General features: G+C 43.6%; 1 protein-coding gene across 1 annotated transcript in view; it reads right to left on the reverse strand.

The window, feature by feature from the left end:
* Nucleotides 1-352: 352 nt before the first annotated feature.
* LOC147095705 (zinc-binding protein A33-like) overlaps nucleotides 353-25,129 on the reverse strand; it is a 125,393-nt gene continuing 100,616 nt past the window's right edge. The window contains exons 2-3 of the mRNA XM_085973696.1: nucleotides 709-804; nucleotides 353-631 (exon numbers count right to left, since the gene is read on the reverse strand). Coding sequence (XP_085829822.1) covers nucleotides 353-631; nucleotides 709-804 — 375 coding nt within the window. The remainder of the gene's footprint in view (nucleotides 632-708; nucleotides 805-25,129) is intronic.

Here is a 25,129-nt window from a genome sequence, read left to right on the forward strand (position 1 = left end):
TTCTTCGACCTTCTGCTCTACGGTTTGTCTCGACTGGGTCTGGTTTCCTCCCGGCCCTCCCCCCACTCCCCCACCTATCTAGTTTGAATGATTTCTCATTGTTGCCTCAATGTTCCTCACACGTCACTTTGACCCTCCTTCCTTTAGGTACAGCCTCTTTCTCCTCTCCCACTCCTTTTGTGGAGCTTTAAATCTGGTTCCAGTTATACTGCGGCCAGTGTGAGGTCCTGACAGTGTGGAACAGTCTCCTCGACACTCAGAGCTCAATCCTGACTGATACCTGTTTGTCCTCATTTATACCGCACATTGTGCATTGTTGTGATGGGGTTTGAGCCTTATTATAAAGTGCTGTTTACACTTTCACCAACAGCTTGGGGATTGGGTTATAAAGGGTCACCTTGAGAAAAGAGATATTGTCTTGCTGTTCGATGTCTACACGAAGGTTCAGTATGTTCTCCTCAAGTGACCTCAGTTCCTCTTCAATTCTCTCCAAGTTCTTTTCCATTGGTCGCAGATCTTCCTCCTTTTGTCTCCTCAGCTCTTCGATTAAATGTTTCTCTTTGTCTTCAAGGTATCGTTGGATTTTGGCAAATTGTGCGGAGATGTCTTGGTCCAGGGATCCTGTGAGTTCCTACGACGGTGAGAGAGATTATTTAAGCAGGTTGTTAAAGGGTGGCAGTGCTAAAAGATAACAGCAGTAATACTCACATCCAGTTCTCTAATCTTCCCCTCCTGCTGCCATTTTAATTCACTTTTACTTTTGTTTTCCTCCTCCAGGGAATCCAAGGCCAATTTCAGCTGGTCCTAAAAATGGAATCAGATCTCACCATAACCCATTGCAACATCTGCTGTTTATTCCCAAACTGTGCGGACAGGTGTTCAGTTGCTCATGCCACGGGTGTGGACCCCTTTCTTTACAAAAGGCAGAGTGAAAGGTACTCAATCAGACCAGGCACAGCTTCAAACCAGCAATTGGTTTATGTTATATAAATTTAGGAAAAGGTTTGACAAGGTTGACGTAGAGAAAATGTTCAACTTCTGGGGGAGACCACAATGGAGGTGATAAATATAAGATAATCACTAATAATTCCAATAGGGAAGTGAAGAAAAACTTCCTTAACCAAAGAGCGGTGAGAATGTGGAATTCACTACCACTTGGAATAGTTGGGGCAAATAGCATGGATGCATTTAAGGGGAAGCTGGATAAGCACATAATGGGGAAAGGGATAAATGGTTATATTGATAAGTAGATATGAAGAGGGGTGGGAGGAGGCTCGTGTGAAGCATAAATGCCAGTATGGACCAGTTGGGTCAGCGTGTTCCTGTGCTGTAGAATCTGTGTAATTCTGTACAGATTTCACAGTGAGAACAATCAGTTTCCTCACTCCTCAGTTATTAAATACAATAAAGATGGAACACTCTTTGAATACTGGCTCACATTTTCTAGCTAAGCTCTTGAAACTAGCTGGTCCAGACTTTTAATTCTAACACTACAGAAATATTACTCCTTAAACAATCAGTTCATACAGCCAAGTTGCAGAAGTGAGGTTTCTAATTGCAGCAGACCAACCAAACCGAAAGTTATCTGTAAAACATTCTCCCACGTCCAACCCCCTGTCTTAGTTCATGAGGCAGGTTTACCCTCTCCAGACCGAGTACAGTACATAGACACTGCACCCAATCCAACTCTCCACAGTTTCACAGAGACACTGTATCCCATCCAACACCTCACCTTCTAACACACACACTGCACCCCATCCAATTCCCCACCCTTTCACAGACACTGCGCTGCATCCAACACCCCACCCTTGCACACAAACGCTGTACCCCATCCAACTCCCCACCATTTCACACACACTGTACCCCATCCAATTCCCCACACTTTCACACACCCACTGTACCCCATCCAACTCCCCGCACTTTCACACAAACACTGTACCCCATCCTACTTGCCACGCTTTCACAGACACACTGTACCCATCAAAGTCCTCACCCTTTCACACACCAAATGAACTCCATCCAAATCCCGACCCTTTCACAGACACAATGTACCCATCCAACTCCCCACCCTTTCACAGACCAAATGAACCCCATCCAACTCCCCACTCTTTCACACGCACACTGTATCCATTCCAACTAAAACCGCTTTAACACAGACACTGTACCCCATCCAACTCCCCAACCGTTCACACACACACTGTATCCCATCAAACTCCCCACCCTTTCACAGTAACACTATACCCCATCCAACTCCTCACCCATTCACAGGCACACTGTATCCCAACCAACTCCATACCCTTTCACAGAGACACTGTACCACATTCAAACCCCCATCCATTAACACACTGATTGTACCCCATCCAACTCCCCACCCGTTAACAAATGTTCTTTACCCCATCCAACTCCCCACCATTTCACACACACACTGTGCCACATGCAACTCGCCCTTTCAAACAGAAAATGTACCCCATTTAACTCCCCCTTTCACACAGACACTGTACCTGATCAAACTCCCCACCCTATCACATACACTGTACCCCATGCAATTCTCCACCATTTCACACACACAATGTAGCCCATCCAACACCCCCTTTCAAACAGACACTGTACCCCATCCAACTCCCCACCCTTTCATAAGATACTGTACCCCATGCAAACAACTCCCCACTGTTTCACCCACATACTGTACCCCATCCAACTCCCTCTTTCACACAGACACTGTACCTGATCAAATTCCGCACACTTTCACGTGCACAGTACACCATGCAACTCCCCATGCTTTCCCACACAATGTACCCCATCGAACACCCCCATTCAAACAGACACTGTACCCTATCCATCCAACTACCGACCCTTTCAAATAGACACTGTGCCCCTTCCAACTCCCCATCCATTCACACACATTGTGCCCCATCCAACTCACCACCCATTCAAACAGACACTGTACCCCATCCAACTCCCCACCCTATCACACACACGGTACCCCATGAAACTCCCCACCCTTTCACACACACTGTACCTCATCCAACTCCCGAAACTTTCACACGCAAACTGTACCCCATCCAGCTCCCCACCCACTCACACACACACTGTACCTCATCCAATGCCCCACCCATTCACACACACACTGTACCTCATCCAATGCCCCACCCACTCACACACACACTGTACCTCATCCAATGCCCCACCCATTCACACACACACTGTACCTCATCCAATGCCCCACCCACTCACACACACTGTACCTCATCCAATGCCCCACCCATTCACACACACACTGTACCTCATCCAATGCCCCACCCACTCACACACACACTGTACCTCATCCAATGCCCCACCCATTCACACACACACTGTACCTCATCCAATGCCCCACCCACTCACACACACACTGTACCTCATCCAATGCCCCACCCATTCACACACACACTGTACCTCATCCAATGCCCCACCCACTCACACACACACTGTACCCTATCCAATGCCCCACCCATTCACACACACACTGTACCTCATCCAATGCCCCACCCATTCAAACACACACTGTACCTCATCCAATGCCCCACCCTTTCACACACACACTGTACCTCATCCAATGCCCCACCCATTCAAACACACACTGTACCTCATCCAATGCCCCACCCATTCAAACACACACTGTACCTCATCCAATGCCCCACCCATTCACACACACACTGTACCTCATCCAATGCCCCACCCACTCACACACACACTGTATCCTATCCAATGCCCCACCCACTCACACACACACTGTACCTCATCCAATGCCCCACCCACTCAAACACACACTGTACCCTATCCAATGCCCCACCCATTCACACACACACTGTACCTCATCCAATGCTCCACCCATTCAAACACACACTGTACCCCATCCAATGCCCCACCCATTCACACAAACACTGTACCTCATCCAATGCCCCACCCATTCACACAAACACTGTACATCATCCAACACCCCCTTTCACATAGTAAATGTACCCCAACCAAATTTGCACCCTTTCATACAGACACTCTACCCTGTCTAAATCCCCACTTTCACACACACACTGTACCCCCCAACTCACCACCCTTTTACTCAGACACTGTACCCCATCCAACTCCCTCTTTTAAAAAGACAGTGTACCCCATCCAACTCCCCACAATTTCACACACACACTGTACCACAGCCAACTCCCCACCCTTTCACACAGACACTGTACCCCATCCAACTCCCCACCCTTTCACACAGACACTGTACCCCATCCAACTCCCCACCCTTTCACACACACACTGTACCACAGCCAACTCCCCACCCTTTCATACAGACACTGTATCCCATCCAACTACCCACCCTTTCATACAGACACTGTATCCCATCCAACTCCCCACCCTTTCACACAGACACTGTACCCCATCCAACTCCCCACCCTTTCATACAGACACTGTATCCCATCCAACTCCCCACCCTTTCACACAGACACTGTACCCCATTCAAATCCCCACCCTTTCACACAGACACTGTACCACAGCCAACTCCCCACCCTTTCACATACACACTGTATACCATTCATCTCCCCACCCTTTCACACGGAGACTGTACCTCATCCAAATCCCGAAACTTTCACACACACACTGTACCCCATCCAACTCCCCACCCTCTCACAGACACACTGTACCCCATCCAACTCCCTACCCTTTCACGTAAACAATGTACCCGATCCAACTGCCTACCCTTTCACAGACACTTTACCACAGCCAACTGCCCATCCTTTCACACACAACACTGTAAAACATCTATCTCCCCCTTTTAAACAGACACTGCATCCCATCCAAACAAATCTGCAACCTTATGTTTCATGCACCAGGATCTGGGGGTCCTGGTGCATGAAACACAAAAAGTTAGTATGCAGGTGCAGCAGGTGATCAGGAAGGCCAATGGAATCTTGGCTTTTATTGCAAGGGGGATGGAGTATAAGAACATAAGAACATAAGAAATAGGAGCAGGAGCAGGCCAATCGGCCCCTCGAGCCCGCTCCACCATTCAATAAGATCATGACTGATCTGATCCTAACCTCAAATCTTCTATCACTCTCCATCCACCCGAACCCATGTGATCTCCCTGGAGAGGCGAAAAACCAGATAAAAAACCCAATGGCCAATTTGGGAGAAAAAAAATCTGGGAAATTCCTCTCCGACCCATCTAGGCGATCGAAACTCGTCCAGGAGATCACTCTGTCCATATATTTTCTACAGTACTTACCTTCTGTAAAGGCGATCTCCACCCCAGCCAGGAACAGGAATAAAACCATCTCCTGAAATCTAACACAGAATTATAACACAGTAGGAGAAGAACCAGGCTAAACGGCCCCTGGGCCCACTCCACCACCCACAGGGCCATGACCATTCCGAACCTAGACTCATGTCCAATTTCCTGCCCACTCCCTGTAACCCTTAATTCCCTTTACTTCTAGGAAACTGTCTATTTCTGTTTTAAATTTATTTAATGATGCAGCTTCCACAGCTTTCTGGGGCAGCAAATTCCACAAACCTACCACCCTCTGAGTGAAGAAGTTTCTCCTCATCTCAGTTTTGAAAGAGCAGCCCCTTATTCTATGATTATGCCCCCTAGTTCTAGTTTCACCCATCATTGGAATACAATACTGGAAAGTGTGAGGCTATGCACTTTGGCAGGAAAAATCGGAGAGCAAGTTATTATCTTAATGGCAAGAAACTGGAAAGTACTGAAGTACAAAGGGATCTGGGGGTCCTGGTGCACGAAACTCAAAAGGTTAGTATGCAGGTGCAGCAAGTGATTAAGAAGGCCAATGGAATGTTGGCTTTCATTGCTAGGGGGATAGAATATAAAAATAGGGAGGTATTGCTTCAGTTGTACAAGGTATTGGTGAGACCGCACCTGGAATACTGCATACAGTTTTGGTGTCCATACTTAAGAAAGGACATACTTGCTCTCGAGTCAGTACAAAGAAGGTTCACTCGGTTAATCCCGGGGATGAGGAGATGGACATATGAGGAGAGGTTGAGTAGATTGGGACTCTACTCATTGGAGTTCAGAAGAATGAGAGGCGATCTTATTGAAACATGTAAGATTGTGAAGGGGTTGGATCGGGTGGATGCGGGGAGGGTGTTCCCGATGATGGGTGAAACTAGAACTAGGGGGCATAGTCTTAGAATAAGGGGCTGCTCTTTCAAAACTGAGATGAGGAGGAACTACCTCACTCAGAGGGTGGTAGGTCCATGGAATATGCTGCCCCAGAAGCTGTAGAAGCTACATCATTACATAAATTTAAAACAGAAATAGACAGTTTCCTAGAAGTAAAGGCAATTAAGGGTTACGAGGAGCGGGCAGGAATTTGGACATGTGTCTAGGTTCGGATCGGTCATGGCCCTGTGGGTAGCGGAGCGGGCCCAGGGGCCATGTAGCCTGATCCTGCTCCTATTTCGTGTGTCTAATTCTGTTAGATTCAGGAGATGGTTCTGTGATAGTGGATTGGCGGTTAGGATCAGATCAGCCATGATCTTATTGAATGGCGGAGCAGGCTCGAGGGGCCGATTGGCCTACTCCTGCTCCTATTTCTTATGTTCTTATTGTAATGATATCAGCAAATAGTGATGTTATTTGCCTGATTGATTATCATGCCTTACCAGCATAATTGCATGTATTTATTGCTTGTGCCTGACCAGCAGAGGGCATGTGACCGAGACAAGCAAGGGAGTTTAGTTTAGTTTCAGTTTCGTTCTAGGTGCATCACTAGCATAATGTCTCCTGTAAATGCTGTTAAAAGAGTTGAACAAGCTTTAGAATAAAAGACATTCTCTTTAATAAATGTCTCGTCATTGAACCCACAAAGAAATCAATACATGGTGTCAGAAGTGATTGAAAGAGATGACGAGAAAAAATCTGAAGTTAAATCAGCTCTCCACAAATTAGCAAGCCAAAAGAGAACATCGTTACTTACCATTAGAGAATAGCTAATGAAGTGAAAAAACGGAAGGTTTACACCCACCGGCGACACTTCAGTTGACAGGTAATGTGGCTGAAAATTGGAGGAGGTTCAAACAACGTTAGGGGTGGTACTTAGCTGCAATCGGAGCTGACGCGAAAAGTGATAAACAGAAATCGTCACTGTTCTTACATGTCGTGGGTGATGAAGCGCTGGAGGTGTACAATAACTTCACATTCGCTGCTAATGGAGACAAAATGAAGCTAGATAAAATAATGGAACAGTTTGAGGCCTACTGCATACCTAAACGTAACATGACGTTTGAGAGGCACAGATTTTTCACATCTGTACAGAAAACGGGTGAGACTATTGATCAGTATGTGACTGAACTGAGAAACCGAAGCAAAACATGTGAATTTGGGGGACTGACAGACTCACTGATAAAAGGCAGACTGGTGTGTGGTATTCCAGATAATGGTCTAAGGGAAAGACTGCTAAGAGAGCAAGATCTAGACCTGGGAAAAGCCATAGCACTGTGTAGGGCTACAGAGACTGTGATGTTGCAGGCAAAGGAGCTGTTCAGTGACAATAGCTGCAACGTGGATGCAGTGAGAATGAACGGACACAAACCGTTTAACAAAAAGAGCGCCAATGTGAAAAAAGAGGCGTGGCCAGCGAACAAAAATGAAAGGGACAATCGAAAGTCATGTAGTCGATGCGGTACACAGCATCCACCAAAAAAGTGTCCAGCATATGGTAAAAAATGCAATAGTTGCAACAAAAACAACCATTATGCCCGTTGCTGCAAGAACCAAGTGCAACAAAGCAAGGTCCATGCAGTAGATGAAAGCGACATAGAGGAGTTCTATGTAGATGTTGTGTCTGAAAACAAACAAGAAGAAAGTGACTGGATGTTGACACTAAAAGTGAATGACATACACATTCATTTAAATTGGATACTGGAGCACAAGTTAATGTGATATCAGAGACTGATTTTAAGAAAATTAGACCCAGGCCAAAGGTACATGGAATCAAAGTGAAAGTGGCAGGATACTCAGGTACTGAAATACCAGTGAAAGGAAGATGCATTGTCAAAGTGACACACAAGGACAGAGAGCACACGCTAGCATTAATCGTGGTGCCAAAGGAGGTGCAAGCCATACTAGGTTTAAAAGACTGTGAGAGACTGAACCTGTTAAAGAGAGTCCTCATTGTGGAAAGCGAAGGAGAGACAGTCTATGATGAACACATGAAAGAGTACAAAGACCTATTTAAGGGTCTAGGCTGCATTCCAGGAGAACACATGATCAGAGTAGATAAAAGTATGACACCAGTCATACATCCATGCAGAAAAGTTCCGTTTGCTCTTCAAAAGCAACTGAAGGCAGAGTTGGACAGGATGGAAAGCCTGAACGTGATTCAGAAGATAGATGAGCCAACTGAGTGGGTGAGTTCCCTCGTCGTAGTGGACAAAATGATTGGAAAGCTCAGAATTTGCCTGGATCCAAGAGATCTAAACAGAGCAATAAAGAGAGGGCACTTCAAGCTTCCTACACGTGAGGAAATCATGGCACAGTTTGCAAATGCAAAATATTTCAGCAAGTTAGATGCATCATCAGGATTTTGGCAGATGAAGCTGGGCGAAGCAAGTTCAAGACTGTGCACGTTCAACAGTCCATTTGGCAGATACAGATTCCTAAGGTTACCATTTGGCATTGCCTCAGCTCCTGAAGTGTATCACAAGACTATCCATATGATCTATGAGCACCTGGAGGGAGTTGATACATCAATGGATGACATCATAGTATGGGGAACCACGAGAACTGAGCATGACGAGAGACTGAAAAAGTGCTGGAAGCAACAAGGAAAACAAACCTGAAGCTGAATAGAGAGAAATGCCAGCTAGGGGTGACAGAACTGACATTCGTGGGAGATATCCTTAGCGTTGAGGGTGTCAGACCAGATCCCAGAAAGGTGTCCACCATTGAGAATATGCCAAAGCCACAATGCAAAAAGGACGTGCAGAGGTTTAATGGAATGATCAACTACATGGGTAAATTCATATCCAACCTCTCAGAAAAGATGGCGCCACTGAGAAGACTAACTGAAAAGAACATAGAATGGGAATGGAATCATGAGCATGAGAAGTCATGGAGCGATCTAAAGAAACTGCTCACAGAGGAACCAGTTCTGAGGTTTTATGACCCAGCGAGACCCATCAAGATATCATCAGATGCATCACAGAGTGGGCTCGGTGCCGTTCTTCTGCAAAAATATGACTACTGGCAACCTATTGCATATGCATCACGCTCAATGACAGACACGGAGACGCAATATGCTCAAATAGAAAAGGAGCTGCTCAGCATCACATACGCCTGTGAACGATTTCACCAGTTTGTGGCAGGACAAGCAATCAGTGTAGAGACTGACCATAAGCCCTTGATTGCATTGTTCCAAAAGCCACTAAATAGCTGTCCGCTTAGAATACAAAGAATGATGATCAAGCTGCAACGCTATACACTGAATGTTGCGTACACACCGGGTAAGCTGATGTATACAGCAGACACGTTGACCAGAGCTGTAGACCCAAGTGAGCCCGCAAGCACCACAATGGATGAAAAAGTGAACGCCTACGTGGACATGATCACAAGTGCACTGCCCATAGCAGATGCAAAAATGGAGCTCATAAAGACTGAGACAAACAAAGATGAAACAATGAGACGACTGAGGAAAAGCATCTTGGATGGATGGCCCAACATGAAGCAAGACTGCTCACCTGACATAGCAGAGTACTGGAACTGCAGGGCGGAACTATCAGTGGTCGAAGACATCATCTACAAAGGAAGTAAAATAGTTATCCCAAAGAGTCTGAGAAAAGAGATGCTAAAAAGGATCCATGGAGGACATCTGGGAATCGAAAAGTGTAAGAAAAGAGCACGAGAGGTGATGTACTGGCCACGAATCAACCAAGATATGACAAATGAGGTGTCAAACTGCACAATATGCCTGAAATATCGAGCAAGCAATCCGGTAGAACCACTAAAGCCACACACAGCACCAGACCGACCTTACCAGAAGGTAGGCGCTTACCTATTCATAAGTCAAGGGAAGGACTATCTTGTAGTCACAGACTATTACTCCCTGTATCCAGAGGTTTGTAGACTGCACACCACCACTGCAGATGCTGTGATAACATGTATGAAAGCCATATTCTCCAGACATGGCGTGGCAAGTGAGGTCTTCACAGACAACGGACCTCAGTTTTACAATGCAAGTTTCCGACACTTTGCCAAAGAGTGGGACTTTGTCCACACAACGTCAAGTCCTCACTTTCCACAGTCCAATGGTCTAGTGGAAAAATCGGTGCAGACAGTGAAAAGACTGATGTACAAGGCAAAAGAGAGTGGAACTGACTTCTACCAGAGCATGCTTGTATACCGAACAACGCCGCTCGAGTGTGGTATGTCACCAGCCCAACTCCTTATGGGACGTCGGCTAAGGTCAAACCTATCCATCCCGGAGAACCTCCTGAAAACAAAAGAGGAGGAGAAAGTGAGGAAGTTCAAAGAACAACAGAAAGAAAAGCAAAAGTACTACTATGACAGAGGAACACAAAACCTACCTGAACTCCAAGGTGAACTACAAGAACTGGTGACCAAGTAAGGCTGAAAGACAAAACAAACACATGGACTCAGAAGGGAACTGTCCTGAGTGAAGTTCAACCAAGATCATACACCATTCAGACAGATGAGGGTGCTGTTCTGAGAAGAAATCGTCGAGATCTTCTCATGGGACCAGCCACAGCAGGTCAAGAGACTGATACTGTTGAACAACCTGATCACACAGCTGAGAACCAATCATCTGAGGCAACAACTCAGATTCAAGGACAATCAACCAGAAAATCCTCAAGACACGTGAAGCCTCCTGAGAGACTCATTGAGCAAATTTAAGGACTATTGTTATAGAAGGAAGTAATGTTATCTTATTCTTTCTTCAAGTTCTAGTGTATTTACATATTTCATGTGAACACACAAAGCAAGGTTAAAAAACCTTGATAATGATAATGTTAATATAAGTTCATTAAGTGTTACAGTTAAAATGCAGATTAATACAAAGAAAACATGTTGTTAGTTAAAAGTAAAATACTTTTGTTTTAAGAAAGGGAGATGTAATGATATCAGCAAATAGTGATGTTATTTGCCTGTTTGATTATCATGCCTTACCAGCATAATTGCATGTATTGATTGCTTGTGCCTGACCAGCAGAGGGCATGTGACCGAGACAAGCAAGGGAGTTTAGTTTAGTTTCAGTTTCGTTCTAGATGCATCACTAGCATAATGTCTCCTGTAAATGCTGTTAATAGAGTTGAACAAGCTTTAGATTAAAAGACATTCTCTTTCATAAATGTCTCATCATTGAACCCACAAAGAAATCAATACACTTATGTTCTTATTGGGAACATCCTCACCGCATCCACCCGTTCAAGCCCCTTCACAATCTTATATGTTTCCATAAGATCGCCTCTCATTCTTCTGAACTCCAATGAGTAGAGTCCCAATCTACTCAGCCTCTCCTCATATGACCACCCCCTCATCCCCGGGATTAACCGAGTGAACCTTCTTTGTACTGACTCAAGAGCAAGTATGTCTTTTCTTAAGAATGGACACCAAAACTGTATGCAGTATTCCAGGTGCGGTCTCACCAATATCTTGTACAACTGCAGCAATACCTCCCTGTTTTTATATTCTATCCCCCTAGCAATAAAAGCCAACATTCCATTGGCCTTCTTGATCACTTGCTGCACCTGCATACTAACTTTTTGAGTTTCGTGCACCAGGACCCCCAGATCCCTTTGTACTGCAGTACTTTCTAGTTTCTTGCCATTAAGATAATAACTTGCTCTATGATTTTTCCTGCCAAAGTGCATAACCTCACACTTTCCAGTATTGTATTCCATCTGCCAAATCTCTGCCCACTTACTTAGCCTGTCTGTGTCCCTTTGCAGGTTTTTTATGTCCTCCTCACTCACTACTTTCCGTCCCATCTTTGTATCATCTGCAAACTTTAATATGTTACACTCGGTCCCCTCCTCCAAATCGTTAATATAGATTATAAAGAGTTGGGGACCCAGCACTGACCCCTGAGGAACACCACTAGTTACTGGTTGCCAGTCTGAGAATGAATAATTTATCCCAACTCTCTGCTTTCTGTTAGAGTGCCAATCCTCCACCCACACCAGAATATTACCCCCAATCCCGTGATTTTTTATCTTGAGCAATAATCTTTTGTGTGGCACCTTGTCAAATGCCTTTTGGAAGTCTAAATACACTATGTCCACTGGTTCCCCTTTATCCACCCTGTATGTTACTTCCTCAAAGAACTCAAGCAAACTTGTCAAACATGACTTCCCCTTCATGAAACCATGCTGAGTTTGTCCTATTAAATTATGTTTATCCAAATGTCCCGTTACTGTCTCCTTAATAATGGACTCTAACACTTTACCAACCACAGATGTTAGGCTAACAGGTCTATAGTTTCCAGCCTTCTGCCTGCTACCCTTTTTAAATAAGGGTGTTACATTAGCAGTTTTCCAATCTGCCGGGACCTTTGCTGAATCCAGGGAGTTTTGGAAAATTATTACCAATGCATCCACAATCCCTACCGCCACTTCCCTCAAGACCCTAGGATGCAAGCCATCAGGTCCAGGGGATTTATCCGGCTTGAGTCCCATTATTTTACCAAGTACCACTTCCTTCGTGATTTTAATCGTATTTAGCTCCTGCCCCCCTAGAGCCCCCTGTTTGTCCAGGGTTGGGATATTCTTCGTGTCCTCTACCGTAAAGACTGATACAAAATAATTGTTCAGCGTTTTTGCCATCTCCATGTTTCCTACCATTAATTTCCCGGTCTCATCCTCTAAGGGACCAACATTTACTTTAGCCACCCTTTTACTATTTATATAACTACAGAAACTTTTGCTGTCTGTTTTTATATTTTTTGCTAATTTACTTTCATAATCTATCTTCCCTTTCTTAATCAATCTTTTAGCTATTTTTTGCTGTCTTTTAAAGACTTCCCAATCTTCTATCCCCCCACTAGATTTGGCTACCTTATATGCCCTTGTTTTTAGTGGGATACTATCCTTAATTATTTTACTTAGCCACGGATGGCTATTTTTCTTTTGCACCTTTTTTTCCTCAGTGGAATATATATTTTTTGGAAGTTGTAAAATAACTCCTTAAATGTACACCACTGATCATGTACCGTCTTACCCTTTAATCTATTTTCCCAGTCCACTCTAATCAATTCCGCTCTCATACCTTCATAGTCTCCTTTATTCAAGCTCAGCACGCTTGTTTGAGATCCAACCTTCTCACCCTCTAATTGAATATGGAATTCAAGCATGTTATGGTCACTCATTCCAAGGGGATCCTTTACTAGGACATTTTTAATTAATCCTGTCTCATTACACAGGACCAAATCTAAGGTTGCTTGCCCCCTGGTTGGTTCAGTTACATAATGCTCAAGATACCCATCCCTAATACACTCAATGAACTCATCCTCAAGGCTGCTCTGCCCAATTTGATTTGTCCAGTTAATATGATAATTAAAATCCCCCATAATTATAGCTGTTCCCTTATTACAAGCCTCAACTATTTCCTGATTAATGCTCCGTCCAACAGAGTTGCAACTGCTCGGAGGCCTATAGGCTACACCCACTAGTGTTTTTTTCCCCTTATTATTCCTTATCTCCACCCATATTATTCCTTATCTCCACCCAAAATGTTTCACTATCCTGCTCCTTTGACCCAATATCATTTCTCTGTATTATCGTGATTCCTTCCTTTATTAACATAGCCACCCCACCTCCCTTCCCTTCCTGCCTGTCCTACCTGATTGTTAAATAACCTGGTATGTTTAATTTCCAGTCATGGTCACCCTGCAGCCATGTTTCTGTAATGGCCACAAGATCATACCCATATGTCGTTATTTGTGCCGTTAACTCATTCATTCTGTTACGAATGCTACGTGCATTCAGATAAAGAACTTTCAAACATGTTTTGTAACACTCAGTTCCTGTTTTTTCCCCTTTTAGTACTTTACTTTTTACTCCATACCTTCTGTCCCTTCCTGACACGATCTGTTTTTTAATTCCCCCACTGCTACCTAAGTCTATGACCTTCTCCATTGTCATTTCTATTATTTGCTCTCTAGAAACCTCCCCCCCACTAATTAATTTAAAGCCCTCTCTACAGCCCTAGTTATATGATTCACCAGGACTCTAGTCCCAGCACTGGCCAAGTGGAGTCCGTCCCAACGGAACAGCTCCCTCCTGTCCCAGTACTGGTGCCAGTGTCCCAAGAAGCAAAACCCATTTCTCCCACACCAGTCTTTGAGCCATGCATTTAACTCTTTAATTTTATTTATCCTAGCCAAATTCGCTCGTGGATCAGGTAATAACCCAGAGATTATTACCCTTGAGGTTCTGTTTTCTAATTTGACCCCTAGCTGCTCATACTCATTCAACAGAACCGTCTTCCTTGTCCTATCTACGTCGTTTGTACCAACATGGACCACGACAAATGGATCCTCCCCCTCCCACTCCAAGTTTCTTTCCAGCCCAGAAGAGATGTCCTTAACCCTGGCACCGGGCAGGCAACACAGCCTTCGGGACTCCTGCTCTTGACTGCAGAGAAACCTATCTATCCCCCTAATGATACTATCCCCTACCACTACAACATTTCTTTTTACTCCCTCCACTTGAATGGCCCCCTGTACCACGGTGCTGTGGCCAGGTTGTTCATCCTCCCTGCAGTCCCTGCTCCCGCCCTCACAGGGAGTAAGAACCTCGATCCTGCTTGACAAGAGCAAGGGCTGCGGCTCCTTCAACACTACATCCTGGATCCCTGTACCTTCCTCACTCGTAGTCACACCATCCTGTCCCTGACCACGGACTACATCTGCAGTAATTAATTTCATAGGTGTGACCACCTCCTGAAACATAGAGTCCAGGAACTTCTCCCCCTCCCTGATGTGTCGCAGTGTCTGAAGCTCGGTCTCAAGCTCTTTAACATGGAGCTTGAGTTCCTCCAGCAGCAAACACTTATCGCAAATGTAATCACCGTGAGCCTCAATGGGGTCCACCAGCTCCCACATTTCGCAACAGTGACACATCACCTGTTCACCCATATCTATGTAATTAATTAAATTTATTATTAATAGCTATGAAGACCTTCTGCCCCAATATAGATGATACTATTACACCACTATTCAATAGGACTTACCAACTTAAAGGAATAAAAGAGAAGGAAGAAAACCAACCAACCAGCTGATCACCAACCTCCTCCTTGAATACTGTCTGTGGGGCCTGTTTGGTTGACTCGTCTTGTTGCTCTGCTTCCGCAGTGCTGTCTAAGCCTGGGAGTGGGGAACAAAACAGAACAAAAAACATACCCTTACCTCCCACTTGCCCGAGCTCTCCCTCTTACCAAACCCTAGCAGCACTCAATGCACAGCACTCCATGTACAAGCACTAGTCCTGCCCCTTTTATATCCAGATTCTACTTCCTGTTTAAACTCCCCAACAGTTTAATATACACTTAAAAATTAAACTCACTTCAAATAATTAACTTTTTAACACACTAAAATTCACAAAATACACTTGAATTACTTTTCTCCCTCTTACCAACTCTAGCAGCACTCAATGCAGTTATATAGGGTATTGGTGAGGCCACACCTGGAATACTGCATGCAGTTTTGGTTTCCATATTTAAGAAAAGATATACTTGCTCTCGAAGCGGTTCAGAGAAGGTTCACTCGGTTGACTCCGGAGATGAGGGAGTTGACGTATGAGGAAAGGTTGAGTAGGTTGGGACTCTACTCATTGGAGTTCAGAAGAATGAGAGGCGATCTTATCGAAACATATAAGATTGTGAGGGGGCTTGATGAGGTGGATGCGGTGAGGATGTTTCCACTGATGGTTGAGACTAGAACTAGGGGGCATAATCTAAGAATAAGGGGCTGCGCTTTCAAAACCGAGATGAGGAGAAACTTCTTCACTCAGAGGGTAGTAAATCTATGGAATTTGCTACCCCAGAGAGCTGTGGAAGCTGCAACATTAAATACATTTAAAATGGAGATGGACAGTTTCAAAGCAGATAAGGGAATTAGGGTGTAATGATATCAGCAAATAGTGATGGTATTTGCCTGTTTGATTATTTATGCCTTACCAGCATATTTGCCTGATTGATTACTTATGCCTGACCAGCAGAGGGCATGTGAGAGACAAGCAGTTTAGTTTAGTTTTGTATTTCGTTTTAGATGGATCTCTAAGATGATGTCTCCTGTAATGCTGTTAACTGAGTTGAACAGACTTTAGATTAAAAGACATTCTCTTTCATAAATGTCTCGTCAGTGAACCCACAAAGAAATCAATACATGGTGTCAGAAGTGATTGAAAGAGATGAAGAGGAAAAATCTGAAGTTAAATCAGCTCTCCATATATTAGCAAGCCAAAAGAGAACATCGTTACTTACCATTGGAGAATAGCTAACGAAGTGAAAAATGGAAGGTTTACACCCACCGGCAAAGCTTCAGCTAACAGGTAATGTGGCTGAAAATTGGAGGAGGTTCAAACAACGTTTGGGGTTGTATTTAGCGGCACTCGGAGCTGACGAGAAAAGTGATAAAATGAAAGCGTGAGTGTTCTTACATGTCGTGGGTGATGAAGCGCTGGAGGTGTATAATAACTTCACATTCGCTGCTGATGGAGAGAAATTAAGCTGGATAAAATAATGGAACAGTTTGAGGCCTACTGCATACCTAAACGTAATGTGACGTTTGAGAGGCACAGATTTTTCACATGTGTACAGAAAACGGGAGAGACTATTGATCAGTATGTGACTGAACTGAGAAACCGAAGCAAAACATGTGAATTTGGGGGACTGACAGACTCGCTGATAAAAGACAGACTGGTATGTGGTATTCCAGATAATGGTCTAAGGGAAAGACTGCTAAGAGAGCAAAATCTAGACCTGGGAAAAGCCATTGCACTGTGTAGGGCTACAGAGACTGTGAAGTTGCAGGCAAAAGAGCTGTTCAGTGACAGTAGCTGCAACATGGATGCAATGAGAATGAACGGACACAAACCGTTTAACAAAAAGAGCGCCAATGTGAATAAAGAGGCGTGGCCAGTGAACAAAAATGAAAGGGACAATCGAAAGTCATGTAGTCGAGCGGTACACAGCATCCACCAAAAAAGTGTCCAGCATATGGTGAAACATGCAATAATTGCAACAAAAACAACCATTATGCCCGTTGCTGTAAGAACCAAGCGCAACAAAGCAAGGTCCATACAGTAGATGAAAGCGAGATAGAGGAGTTCTATGTAGATGTTGTGTCTGAAAACAAAAAAGAAAAAAGAGACTGGATGTTGCCACTAAAAGTGAATGATATACATATTCCATTTAAATTGGATACTGGAGCACAAGTTAATGTGATATCAGAGACTGATTATAAGAAAATTAGACCCAGACCAAAGATACATGGAATAAAAGTGAAAGTGACAGGATACTCAGGTACTAATATACCAGTGAAAGGAAGATGCATTGTCAAAGTGACACACAAGGACAGAGAGCACACGCTAGCATTAATCGTGTTGCCAAAGGATGTGCAGGCCATACTAGATTTAAAAGCCTGTGAGAGACTGAACCTGGTAAAGAGAGTCCTCATTGTGGAAAGCGAAGGAGAGACAGTCTATGATGAACTCATGAAAGAGTACAACAACCTATTTACGGGTCTAGGCTGCCTTCCAGGAGAACACACGATCAGAGTAGATAAAAGTATGCCAACGGTCATACATCCATGCAGAAAAGTTCCGTTTGCTCTTCAAAAGCAACTGAAGGCAGAGTTGGACAGGATGGAAAGCCTGAACGTGATTCAGAAGATAGATGAGCCAACTGAGTGGGTGAGTTCCCTCGTTGTTGTGGACAAAAAGAATGGAAAGCTCAGAATTTGCCTGGATCCAAGAGATCTAAACAGAGCAATAAAGAGAGAGCACTTCAAGCTTCCTACACGTGAGGAAATCATGTCACAGTTTGCAAATGCAAAGTATTTCAGCAAGTTAGATGCATCATCAGGATTTTGGCAGATGAAATTGGATGAGGCAAGTTCAAGACTGTGCACGTTCAACAGTCCATTTGGCAGATACAGATTCCTAAGGTTACCATTTGGCATTGCCTCAGCTCCTGAAGTGTATCACAAGACTATCCATATGATCTATGAGCACCTGGAGGGAGTTGATACATCAATGGATGACATCATAGTATGGGGAATGAGGACATCTACATGATATAAGGGGTTAATTTCAGGTGCTTGCTGAGTAAAAGTTTTCAGACTTGACACCGGTCAAGAGTCGATGTGTAACTAGAGCTATTGCACGTACCTGGATTACAGCCAAGAACAGATGTCTGCCCACCTAATGCGAATGTAGAAGTGAAACAATGGGTTCCGTTTGAAGTTCCCAGTGACCTAACACCTTGCGACCGTAAGCAAACCTAGCCTCCCGATACATGATTAAGATTAAAGAGGACCTCCGGTTACACAATTCATGTCCTGTTAGGTTGACTTATGTGCCCAGGATCCTTCTGTCAATATGTCATAAGACCTAATGATTAATCTAATATGTATCCTGATTGAGGAACAAAGGAATGTCAATTAAACTTGTTTGTTACACTGTATAAATATGGAACGCTAACGCTGTATCATTGGAATAGTAGCCTCACCCCTTGAGTAGAGGTGCTGATTCCCCTTGCAAGTGAAATAAAAGTCCTGTCCTTCTGACGAATCCAAGAGTGTATTGAGTCATTACCCAGAGCTAAAAAAAAAGGCACTTCAACAATTTGGAGGTTCCACCGAGATGGCTTGCTGTACCAATTGATGAGTTAAGAGACGCTGAGTACGTTGCTCGGTTAGGAAAAATCCCATCGGCTAAAGGTGGTGTTTTGCCACATTTTTGGGACTTTCCCTGCCAGAAGCATAGCTGTGCATAGTCTGTTTATTCCATTGGACAGTACCGCCATCGGGTAATTGACTCACAAGGTTCGGAGGTTAAACTGCCGTTGTGACTGCTTCCCTTTCAGAAACGGAACAGAGGATCAGCCATGAGGCGCTGACGCCCCGCGAACAGGATCGTGCAGAAAAGGACGGTAGGAAGCGCTGAAATAAAGGTACCAGAGAGAGAAGGTTAAGTCACGAATTTGATTAACTAAGGAGCTAGCTATTTACTGGAAATTGAACTAGCAAGGTTCCAGCTTGCTAAGAGAGAAGGTTAAGTCACGAATTTGATTTAACTAAGGAGCTATCGATTTACTGGAAATTGAACTAGCAAGGTTCCAGCTTGCTAAGAGAGAAGGTTAAGTCACAAATTTGATTTAACTAAGGAGCTAGCGATTTATTGGAAATTGAACGAGCAAGGTTCCAGCTTGAAGTTAGTTGGGACAAATTGAAGGCCCTTTTTGCTAAAGATTTGGCTAAAGGGAGTAGGGTAGAAGGAGAGAGAGTGTGTGAAGTTAGTTGGGACAAATTGAAGGTCCTTTTTGCTAAAGATTTGGCTAAAGGGAGTAGGGTAGAAGGAGAGAGAGTGGGTGAAGTTAGTTGGGACAAATTGAAGGCCCTTTTTGCTAAAGATTTGGCTAAAGGGAGTAGGGTAGAAGGAGAGAGAGTGGGTGAAGTTAGTTGGGACAAATTGAAGGCCCTTTTTGCTAAAAATTTGGCTAAAGGGAGTAGGGTAGAGGGAAGAAGAGTGGGCGATTGTCTGAAACACAGTGTCAATGTTTAATGTTTATGAGAGTGAGTATTTAACTACTTGTTATTATCAATCAACTTCGTCCAGTAAGGCTGCATAGGTTGGGGATTTAGTAACACTTTGGTTGTTGTTTAACAAGTGTATTGTTTATTGTTTATTGTCATATGTATTAATGTTTAATCATGTCTGATCTGTAGAGGCGTCCCACGCAGATCATAGAGTGTTACGAAATTGTTGTATGTTTTAACTAAAATATTTAAGCTGGAAAAAAAAACTGCAGAATGGGTTGGAAAAGACCCAAGCCGGGGAAGTGAGTCCCGCGGCGGAATGTATGGTTGAGAAAATAGTGGTGTCTTTTACATGATCCACTAAGCTATTGTGGATTCAGTATTTTCCCCAGTTAGAAATACCTTCCACGAGGGTTGAGAACCCTCGAGTTTTAAAGCATAAGGATATGTCTTAATGTGTTGTAAATATTTAAAAAAAAACCTTGTTGCAGTCAGTTGACTAAATTCAGTCGGGAAGTGCTGAGTTTCAGTCGCCTAGCCTCAGGCCAGTTATTAAGAGGGCAAATGCCCCACGTGAAGGCCGGGACCATAAAGTAGGCGCCGAAACTCTAAAGGCACTCGGAGTGACAAATGGTCAAGGACTTTGTGACACTGATTTGAAGTAAAGACCAAGAAGATTGGATGTGACTGTAATTTTGATACGTATGTATAGTTTATTAATCTGATCTGTAGGGGCGTACAATGCAGATCACGGATTGTCACAGGAGTTTAGATTGTTTTAAGTGAACCATTTAAGCTGCTAAAATGGATGCTAGCACCAGTAAGCCACCCGAGAAAGGCACGCCAGCAGCCTTTATGTCAAAGAACTGTGGTCAATCATCCATTGATCACCTACCAAATTGGTCCAAATGGACTGTAAATAAGACTAGACCCTTTCCCTCAGATGGTTCATTTAACATAGAAAGAATTACTTGCCTCGAGGAATGTTTAACGGACAAGAGAGAAATAGAGAACAGCCAGATAAAAAGACTGCCTCTATGTTTGTTGAGTCAGAAGAAAAAAAAAATTACCCTGAAGAAACACCTTTCTCCTCTATTATGGTAGGATAACAAGGTAACTATAGAAGGATGAATAGAGGAGATTATAGAGGAAGACGTGGTAGAGTGAGAGGGTATGGACGATCTGGTAATTGTTACATTTGCGGACAGCCCAGACATTGGGCAAACCAATGCCCTGCGAAAAATCGTCAGAACCAAACCTCCAATAATTGACCTCCGTTAGAGAATAAAGGTCCTAATTTCACTGTCCATAACCCTTTTTCGGACTAGTCAGGAGGTTACCCTACAAACGGACAGGGATTTAGGAGAAATAGAGATCAGAATTACTGACTGACAACAGCAGCCCCAGGCGCCACAGACCACCAAATGCCCGTTGTTTCTTTAAATTCACGCAGCGAACCTGAAATTAAAATGCAAATAGCTGGGAGACCTATGTCATTTTAGTAGATACAGGAGCAACCTTTTCGGTGTTAGGGAAAGAATATTCTGAAGGAATGCCTATTAATTGGAAAAAGACCCCGATAGCTGGATTGGCTGGAATACTACAATGCTTGAATCAATCGACCCCAAGTAGATAAGGCATATGCGTACCCAGTAACAGAAATAAAACACCCTGTTCTTTACGCATGGGAACTTGCCGACCCAAGTTTGAGTCCCAAACTTGTCAGTCTGTTAGGAGCGTGGGGATTCGTTAAGAACACTCCTTTCTGTTATCAGGAGATGTCTCTATGAATTTATGTGGAAGAGACTTGCTGTGCAAAATGAATGCTACAATCATTTGCTCCCCATCAGGAGTAACGGTAGAAATAGACTGCATAGCCCTATAAAGTTACAATTAATCCAGCTGCACCATTAGCCAAAAGGTCACAGTATCCATTGTCAGAGAAAGCAGAAAAAGGAATTGAGCCAGTGATGGAATCATTGTTTAAACAGGGAGTTAATGCCAGATAGAATAAAGGTCGTTTGCAACACATCGTTGCCAAAAACTAAAAGAGAAATGAAGCATTTTCTAGGAATGACTGGCTATCGTAGACAATGGATATTGAACTATTCAGAAATAACCAGACCACTATTGGACATGAGCATGACAAATTTGGAAAATTTGCGGTTACCTGACTTCTTCGGGAACCCAGTTTAAAAATGCACAAGAAGTGCAAAATCTTTTACTAGCTATTCAGAGACGTAAACAGATTGCAATTATTAAGTGCCAAGCGCACACGGGGCGTTTGGACAAGGTTGCGCTTGGAAACGCTGCTGCAGATAGCGCTGCTAAGTCAGTAGCTATATCAAGTACTGAACGACAAGTTTCAGCCTTCCCTGTTAGGGAAAAGCCAGAGATACCGCAGCCCCCGTCCTTAGATGATGTGCTGACCCATCAAGATAGGGCCAGTTCTGATGAAGTAAAGGAATGGGTTGTTAATCATTGTTTTAAAAAACACTGACGGCTTATGGGTTCATCATGATGGCCGCATGGTGGCACCCAAATCATTACTATCACCAATTGCCCGATGTGTTCATAAATTCACCCATGCGGGCAAAGGGGGGATGGCGGACTATATCCTCAAGACCTGGTATGCACCAGGAATCTCAAAGTTGGCAAAACAAATATGCGAAAATTGTACTATTTGCCAGACCATGAATGCAGGGAAAATAAAGAAGGTACAGCCCGCATCCCACCCAATCCAGTGCCTTTTTGTACACTTGCAAATGGATTTTATTGAACTACCTGTGTGCATGAGCTTTAAATATGTATTAGTTATTGTTGATATGTTTTCAAGATGGATTGAAGCGGTTCCTTGTAGGAAGAGTGACGCCACCACTGTTGCTAAATGTTTATTGAAGGACATTGTGCCTCGCTTTGGGATACCAGCAAAACTGTCAAGTGACAATGGGTCCCATTTTACGGGAACAGTGATTAAGGAACTATGCAAAGCCTTACAGATTAACCAGCACCTCCACTGCAGTTATCATCCACAGTCGGCTGGACTAGTGGAAAGATATAACGGGATGCTGAAAAACAAGCTTGCAAAACTGTGTAAAGAAACTGGACTTAAATGTGTTGATTTGTTACCCATAGCTTTAATGACAATGCAGTCTGCTACCAACAGAACTACAGGATTGTCGCCTCATGAGATCGTCATGGGAAGGCCACAAAGATTGCCCTTTTCGGCACCTTTAACAGCTAAACAAATGGACATTCATAAAATGGAGGAAGATATGTTGAGTTATTGCATTGCACTAACCAAATGCATTTCTAGTTTCCATCAACAGGTGGAGGAAGCCCAGGTCGATCCTGCTGAAGGAAAGTGCCATACTTTCGAGCCAGGAGATAACGTCTACATAAAAATCTTCAAGCGAAAGAATGGCCTTCAACCCAGATTTGAGGGACCCTTCCAAGTACTCCTGACCACATACACCGCTGTAAAAGTAAAGGAGCGACCAACATGGATACATGCGTCCCATTGTAAGAAGGCATCAGTTGAAGACGATACACTGCCAAGATGAACTGGATTTGGACTCTAATAAGACTGTTCCCTTTGTTAACGATAATTCAAACTGCCATATTGATTTACCCAGATCCCCTGAAGGGCAAACCATGCATAGAAGAATGTGTACTTTTAAACAGTGATTTCTTTTATATTATATGCTATAACGAGACTATGAAGGTTCAGCTTCAGGATCACACTATGCAGGTACCCCTGTATCAACCCCTGAGTCTTAGGATTAGGCAGAATAAGATAGTAGAAGATAGTGGACAGAAGCTTGATAAGCTATGGGTTACATGCCCCGATACTGTGTCAGCAAGTGAAAGAATTGCGAATGAAGGATTTATCTGTAGTGGTAATCCGAAGGGAGGACTGGCCCTGACGGCCAGGCCAATGTTTTGTAACAATCCAGTTACACAACCCCTCGTTTCAACATCAATTACTCAGAAAAGAAAAATTAATAGGACCGCTAAGAAACAAGGAGGGAGAAGTGGAAGACTGTTAAATAAGCATAACTATCATCATGTTAATACCTTTGTATACATGAGTTATTTGTACGCTAAAAGACAGAACCTTGCCAAGTGCTGGATATGCAGTCACACCCCTATACATGCAGAGGGTGGAATACCCCTACGGCCCATTCCCTTTGGAATGGAGGAGATGGTAGGGTGGTTATTACAATCTAATACTACCTGGAACAATGAGGATGCCCCTGGTACAGTGTCCCAAAATAGTTTGAATCCAGAACAACTAGAAGATGAGTGGAAGGGAGCAGGATATAACCTAACGAAATTCGAAGGGTGGTTTCATCCCCAATATGATAATCAAAGGAATCCAGAGAGTCTATTAGTGACGTCAATGGGAACCATAAATAATACAAAAGGAGAAGTCTGCCTGGTAAACGACAATGGAGAAGGTTTGATGGTTGGATGGAGTGAGTGCAAATGTAACTACACTTTGACTAAAACTACTACTAAACCACTGGGTGCAGTCGAATGGCCCTATTGGGGATGGTGGAACCTGTCCACAGTACAAAATTTGACTAGTAGAAAAACCTGGGAAGGAGAATAAGGGATAGGAATGATGCACCAGATATGGAACAAATTTGAAGCCTATAATAACACCTATTTCATCTGTGGGCATAGAGCATACCCTTGGTTACCACAAAATTGGACTGGGTCATGTTACTTGGGATATGTAGTGCCCTATATACATCATATTTCATTTTTGGATAGCCACCCTGGGACACGAGCAAAATGAGCCATTACAGAAACTGAAAGGTTCTTTGCTATAGCATTTCCCTGGTATGGAACAGGGAAGCTAGCAAGAGAATCTATAAACATGGCAGCAGTGTTGGAACAAATAGCCAATGATACTGCTGATGCTCTTCGTGATGTAAACGCAGAAATGGTGGCTTTGCGCACTGTTGTTTTACAAAACCGCATGGCTCTGGACTATTTGTTGGCAAAAGAAGGGGGCACATGTGCAATCATAAAAACCGAATGTTGCACCTATATTCCAGATAGCTCAGAAAATATCACCAATTTGGTAAACCACATAAAGGAGATCATAAAGAAATTACACCAACCTGAACAATGGTCCATTTGGGATTGGATTTCAGGATGGGGAGGAGCATTAGGAAAGCAAATTTTGGAAGTCTTAATTGCAATTGTGATGATTATAATTTTAATTAGTTTATTGATTGGTTGTTTAAAATTATTGTGTACAAAAGTCCTTTCCTCATTAACATCAACTCCCCCAGTACCCATGATGTCTGAATATGAGGATATTAAGGGTGAGACCTTTG

The sequence above is a fragment of the Somniosus microcephalus genome, unplaced genomic scaffold (assembly GCF_052327205.1).
Source record: "Somniosus microcephalus isolate GS21.2 unplaced genomic scaffold, FLI_Smic_1.0 unresolved_chr1, whole genome shotgun sequence".
Classification (NCBI taxonomy): Eukaryota; Metazoa; Chordata; class Chondrichthyes; order Squaliformes; family Somniosidae; genus Somniosus; species Somniosus microcephalus.